Source organism: Microchirus variegatus, assembly GCF_963457635.1.
Source record: "Microchirus variegatus genome assembly, chromosome: 12".
NCBI classification, from domain to species: Eukaryota; Metazoa; Chordata; class Actinopteri; order Pleuronectiformes; family Soleidae; genus Microchirus; species Microchirus variegatus.
In genome coordinates, this window is record NC_139813.1 from 27143810 (window position 1) to 27150808 (window position 6999).

At 44.0% G+C, this 6999-nt stretch overlaps 1 protein-coding gene across 1 annotated transcript; it reads left to right on the forward strand.

Moving 5' to 3' along the window:
- Window positions 1–260: 260 nt before the first annotated feature.
- Window positions 261–5924, forward strand: LOC310934863 (protein NLRC3-like; the record flags this gene model as incomplete). Its single annotated transcript, XM_083898662.1, has 9 exons — window positions 261–325; window positions 946–1068; window positions 1337–1415; window positions 1537–1735; window positions 1820–3623; window positions 3720–3893; window positions 3977–4150; window positions 5267–5313; window positions 5395–5924. 9 exons carry the CDS (start codon window positions 261–263, stop codon window positions 5922–5924), a joined length of 3195 nt encoding a protein of 1064 aa, XP_083754788.1.
- Window positions 5925–6999: the final 1075 nt, after the last annotated feature.

Genomic DNA, 6999 nt, shown 5'->3' on the forward strand with positions numbered 1-6999 from the left:
TCGATTTTCATCCCAATAACAAAAAGACGTCCACGTACGTTTTACTTGTTCTCTGACATTTGTGTTGGTGTTCTGCTCACACTAACATACCTGTGGTTCCTTTCATCTGGTCCATCTGGTGTTGCTGGATCTTCTTGCTCCTGCTGGACCTGATGATGATGTTGTTGTTGTGAGAAGCCTGAGGTCCACCCATGTTAGCAGAACTTGTAATGTGTGACTTTTACTCTCCCAGCAGGTGGCGCTCTGCAATGAATCCGATCATGGATCGTGATGAGGAAGCTCCGCCCTCTAAAACCACTCTGAGTGAGGAACATGAGGGTCAGAGGTGAGATGAGGATCTCATGGATGTGATTTGTCTCCATGTCACAGCTCAGTGTTTTATTTACATGTCATGTCCTGTGTTTGTAGGAGGATCCATCAACAGGGACCAGACTCTGCTGGACCTGGACCCAGCTGTGTCTCCATGAAGAGTGACTGGTCCATGGATCAACCTGTGAACTTCAAACAAAAACAGAGGTCAGACGATGGAGGTCTTCACAGATCAACAACTCAAAAGATCCATCATGTAGCATCAGAAATGCCTAATATTTTGGACCTCAGATTCAGCACCAAGACGTTCTGGACTCAAGTCCCAAACAGACTCTTTAAGCTCAGATTTAGACCCATGAAAAAATAAGAAATGTTGAATAAATCTGGAACAGTCATGGCTCACGTCCTTGGGTTTGGGTAAACTGATCTGACTGAATATGTTCTACATATTTTAGTGGAAGTCTTAAATGTATTAATCAGTGTTAGTGTTTGACACCGAGCAGCCGACACCATCTGGGTCACACTCAACCATTTTTGACACAAACTTGTTTTCCTTTTGTCTCCTGATACTGTCGATCATTAATGAGATCAATCTATCAGAGCAGATGGTGTATTTAGATGTATTTGTATTTGTAGGTGGATCCATCAACAGGGACCAGACTCTGCTGAACCTGGTCCCAGCTGTGTGTCCATGAAGAGTGACAAGTCTATGGGTCGTCTTATTACCTTCAAGGATGGACAAAAACATGGTGAACTGATGTAAGGATTTCACACAAAGTAACTTACGTGATCCTCCACCAGAGGGAGCCTACTTCCTCAATGTAAGTCGAGCTGAGTTGGGCAAGAACTGAACAATAGAAAATCCTTTAATACACACTAGAGACTGTCCTTCAGGGACTTTTGTCTTCAAGTTGTTAAACTCATGTCGTGTGAACTTGGCTGAAGAAGAAACGTAGGTGCAGCTCAGTGAAAACCGTGTCAGAATAAATGATTGTTTAGTAAATGACACTGAATGTTTTCTCTTCAGAGTTGATCAGCAGAGGACAGAGGTTCTCAGTGGTCAGTCTGTCCAGCAGCATGGAGCAGACCTGGACTCCATATTTAAGGTGTGTAAATGTACAAACATGACACTACTGTTAATATTGAAGCAGAGTCCTGGTCCTGACAGTCTGGATGCTGCTCTGTGGACCTGCAGGATCTCATTTCACTTCACGTGTTCTGTTCCAGATGCTGGAGGAGAACATCATCTGCTTTGTGAAGAACGAGCTGAAGAAGATACAGAAGGTTCTGGGTCAGAGGGAGGATGAGGAGGTGTTGGATGGTGAAGATGAGGAGCAGAGGAGGAGCAGAGAGGCCTTTCTGAAGATCACAGAGAACTTCCTGAGGAGGATGAAGCAGGAGAAGCTCGCTGACTGTCTGCAAAGCAGTAAGAGGACTTTTAATGTGAAAGGAAGAACTTCTCATTTTCTCAATGATCCACTCACTGATTTATTTTCTTGTGTTCCTTCAGAAACCAGAGCTGCATCTTGTCGACGTGAACTCAAATCAAACCTGAAGAAGAAGTTCCAGTGTTTGTTTGAGGGCGTGGCTAAAGCAGGAAACCCCACCCTTCTGAATGAGATCTTCACAGAGCTCTTCATCACAGAGGGAGGGACTGGAGAGGTCAATGAAGAACATGAGGTCAAACAGATTGAAAGAGCTTCCTGGAAACCAGACAGAGCAGAAACAACCATCAGACAAGAAGACATCTTTAAAGCCTCAGCCGGAAGAGACGGACCAATCAGAAGAGTGATGACAAAGGGAGTGGCTGGCATTGGGAAAACAGTCTTAACACAGAAGTTCACTCTGGACTGGGCTGAAGACAAAAGCAACAAGGACATAGAGTTGACATTTCCCTTCACCTTCAGAGAGCTGAATGTGCTGAAAGAGAAGAAGTACAGTTTGGTGGAACTCATCCATCACTTCTTCACTGAAACCAAAGAAGCAGGAATCTGCAGGTTTGAAGACTTGAAGGTGGTCTTCATCTTTGATGGTCTGGACGAGTGTCGACTTCCTCTGGACTTCCACAACACTGAGATCCTGACTGATGTCACAGCGTCCACCTCAGTGGACGTGCTGCTGACAAACCTCATCAGGGGGAAACTGCTTCCCTCTGCTCGCCTCTGGATAACCACACGACCTGCAGCAGCCAATCAGATCCCTCCTGACTGTGTTGACATGGTGACAGAGGTCAGAGGGTTCACAGACCCACAGAAGGAGGACTACTTCAGGAAGAGGTTCAGAGATGAGGAGCAGGCCAGGAGGATCATCTCCCACATCCAGACATCACGAAGCCTCCACATCATGTGCCACATCCCAGTCTTCTGCTGGATCACTGCAACAGTTCTGGAGAACATGTTGAAAACCAGAGATGGAGGAGAACTGCCCAAGACCCTGACTGAGATGTACGTCCACTTCCTGGTGGTTCAGTCCAAAGTGAAGAAGGTCAAATATGATGGAGGAGCTGAGACAGATCCACACTGGAGTCCAGAGAACAGGAAGATGATTAAGTCTCTGGGGAAACTGGCCTTTGAGCAGCTGCAGAAAGGAAACCTGATCTTCTATGAATCAGACCTGACAGAGTGTGGCATCGATATCACAGCAGCTTCAGTTTACTCAGGAGTCTTCACTCAGATCTTTAAAGAGGAGAGAGGCCTGTACCAGGACAAGGTCTTCTGCTTTGTCCATCTGAGTGTTCAGGAGTTTCTGGCTGCTCTTCATGTTCATCTGACCTTCATCACCTCTGGAACAAATCTGCTTTCAGAGGAACCATCAACATCCCAGAGGTTCAAATTGTTTAAAAAAAAACCTGAACTGAATCATCTGCACCAGAGTGCTGTGGACAAGGCCTTACTGAGTCCAAATGGACACCTGGACTTGTTCCTCCGCTTCCTTCTTGGTCTTTCACTGGAGACCAATCAGAAGCTCTTAAGAGGTCTACTGACACAAACAGGAAGTAGCTTGCAGACCGTTCAGAAAACAGTCCAGTACATCAAGAAGAAGATCAGTAAAAATCTGTCAGCAGAGAGAAGCATCAACCTGTTCCACTGTCTGAATGAACTGAATGATTGTTCTCTTGTGGAGGAGATCCAAGAGTCCTTGAAATCTGGACGTCTGTCCACAGAGACACTGTCTCCTGCTCAGTGGTCAGCTCTGGTCTTCATCTTACTGTCATCAGGAAAAGATCTGGATGAGTTTGACCTGAAGAAGTACTCTGCTTCAGAGGAGGCTCTTCTGAAGCTGCTGCCGGTGGTCAAAGCCTCCAACAAAGCTCTGTAAGTGGATCAATATATAAATATTAATAAGACATATTCTAAAGACCACAAGAGAAACATGTTTAACCTTTTGTTCATCACTGTTTTCTACCTCAGACTGAGTGACTGTAAACTCTCAGAGAGAAGCTGTGAAGCTCTGTCCTCAGTCCTCAGCTCTGTGTCCTCTAGTCTGAGACACCTGGACCTGAGTAACAATGACCTTCAGGATTCAGGAGTGAAGCTGCTGTGTGATGGACTGAAGAGTCCTCACTGTTCTCTGGAGACTCTCAGGTCAGAACTCTGTTTATTTGACAGATGTTCAACTTCTTCAGAATTTTCTGAATCATCATGAGTTCATCATGTCTTAACTCCAGTCTGTCAGGTTGTCTGGTCACAGAAGAAGGATGTTCTTCTCTGACCTCAGCTCTAAACTCCAACCCCTCCCATCTGAGAGAACTGGACCTGAGCTTCAATCATCCAGGAGACTCAGGAAAGAAGCTTCTGTCTGATGGACTGAAGAGTCCACACTGGAGACTGGACACTCTCAGGTATTCTCCTCCTCTTCCTCTTCTGCTTCATCTTCAACAGCAGTATTTAAACTTGTAAGCAGGTTCAGGTTGAAGATTTTCAGCTGAATAAAAACAGACGTTGACAACAATAGTTTTTTTTGGAACATTTATTAGTTTCTGCAGTAAAAACAACATCCAATTCAAAATAATTGATATGAACTGGATCCAAACTAAATACTAACGAAGTTGAATAATTCCTGACTGGCTTAAATTATAAGGTAAATACCTGAAAACTGTCCACTAGTGTCTTTTCCTCTGCAGTTCAGTCATTAACATCCTGCATGTGAGCTGGAGCTTCCTCAGTGACTCAACTCTGTCTTAGAACCCTAGATATTGGCTGAAGGGTTCTCTGGATCAGGTCTCTAGTCTCATGAGTCCAGAACCCAAACCTTTGACGATGCCTTTCAAAATAAAACCACAACAAGAGCATTACAAATTATTACATAAGAAAAGGCAAAGGCATCACTGAACAACTGAAATGTATAATTACTCTCCACAGACAACACAGATCATCTTCTCCAGCTCCAAAATATGCCTGACTGACAAATCACTGTTTCATCAAATCACCAACTCTGGTTTGGTCAAAATAACCACTTCATTCACTAAATGAACGATGACTAAATGACTACTGTGTTAACAGAGTTGAGTAGATTTAGTATGAGCTTCATGGTGGCTCTTTTTAATGAAAACCACAGAAAACATGATCCTACTTTACAACTAAATGGTATAAACACACTTAGAATAGCAAACATGAACTTTCCTGTGTAATTCAAACATTCATCATTGTTTGAATTAATTTAAAATTCAGTGCTATACTCACATTTAAACGTCTTTGGCATCGTCTGGTCTAAACTGCAGGAGACAATTGAAGTGCTGTCTACTGTGTTGTCCACACGGTGGAGCTGTTCAGAAAATGCGTAGCCGCCTGAAACTGTGGTCTCTGGTTCTGCAGACACCGTCTTCTCTTTGAAACACACCTGTCCTTCATCTGAAACCAGGGTGTAGTTCATAATTCTGTCCACCAGAGTGCGTCATTAAGACAACAGTTTGGACAAATGTTGGACACAAACTCATTCAGACTGTTTCTTCCTCCAGGATGGACCATGCTGGAGAGCAGAGGCTAAAACCAGGTGTCAGGAAGTGTAAGTATGGATTTACAGGAAATAACAACATATCAGCTGATCGTCAATAAACTGCAGCTGTGTCTTGTTGTTCTTCATCAGATTCATGTGAACTGGAACTGGACACAAACACAATGAACAGAAAACTCAAACTGTCTGACAACAACAGGAAAGTGACCAATGCGAGAGAAGATCAGTCGTATCCTGATCATCCAGACAGATTTGACTTCCATTATCAGCTGCTGTGTAGATCTGGTCTGACTGGTCGCTGTTACTGGGAGGTCGAGTGGAGAGGATATGTTTATATATCACTGAGTTACAGAGGAATCAAGAGGAAAGGCAACAGTTATGACTGTTGGTTTGGACATAATAATCAGTCCTGGAGTCTGAGTTGCTCTGATGATCATGGTTACTCTGTCCTTCACGGTGAGACAAAAACATCCATCAGATCATCGTCTGTCTCTCACAGAGTATCAGTGTATGTGGACTGTCCTGCTGGGACTCTGTCCTTCTACAGAGTCTCCTCTGACTCACTGATCCACCTCCACACCTTCAGGACCACATTCACTCAACCACTTTATCCTGGGTTCTGGGTCTGTCTTGGTTCCTCAGTGTCTCTGTGTTCTCTGTAGAACATGAAGAGACAGCAGCTTCAGTCGTGTGGTGGACGAGGTCTCACTGTTTATAATCTGATGTTAAAGCTCGGCTCAGTAATTCATTGTTGAAACACTTTTGAATTCTCTTCACGTCCTGATGACCGTCAATAAATAAAGAGAAAATATAAACTTGTATGTGTGAAATAAACATAAAGAACGATCGTCTGTCATTAACTGACCCGCCTACCTATGGAGGTACTGACTGTGCTGTGAGCGCCCCCTGCTGCTGAGAACCAGCCTGAAACACAGAGGTTCACATGTGAACGATCACAACATTTAACACTAAACTCTTTTCACTTTCATTGATCAAAAATATTCCACAGTAACTTTGAATATTTTCATACAAACACAAACAATCCTAACTCTATACATTAAAATGTTCAATGATAAACAAACGTAAACGTCAGAGAACTTACATCTGTGTTGTTGATGCACAGATCAGGAACATCTGCTGACTCCTGCTGGTCATCACATGGAACTGACAGCAGCTTGACTTAGCTCCTCCTAGTGGACAGATAGCACACCTACATCATCTGTGACCCACGACCAGGCGGCTGCTTCGCATAAAAAATTCCAGCTCCATCGCAATCGGCCAATCAGGAGAGAGAACAGACCTGAATCCAGCCGCGGCTCGTTGGACCGGTTTTGACGTCGTCACTTTGACTCTAAAGGTATGAGGACGTGACTCTGTGTCCTCAGATCAGACACAGAAGGACGGCAGGACAGACCAGGGACAATCGGCAGCGTCTGGTGTCCACATGAAGGTGGACAGTGTGTGTGTGTGTGAGTGGACCTGAGCTCAGTTCAGCAGGTGAGAATAAATAAAATCACTGCTGAATCTTTACAATCTGACTTTGTCTTTTCAACATTCCTGCATGAAGCGTCTGAACTGGTCTGACAGCTTCAATCCACAAATCAACTCTGAGCCACTTTATTACGCTTCATAAGTCTCTGTCACGTCTGCACTGTTTCAATATTAAACCACGTTAGAAATCACACAATCGCGTTTCTTTCTCTGGTCAAAGATTTAACAAATCTGTTCTTTGAGTTT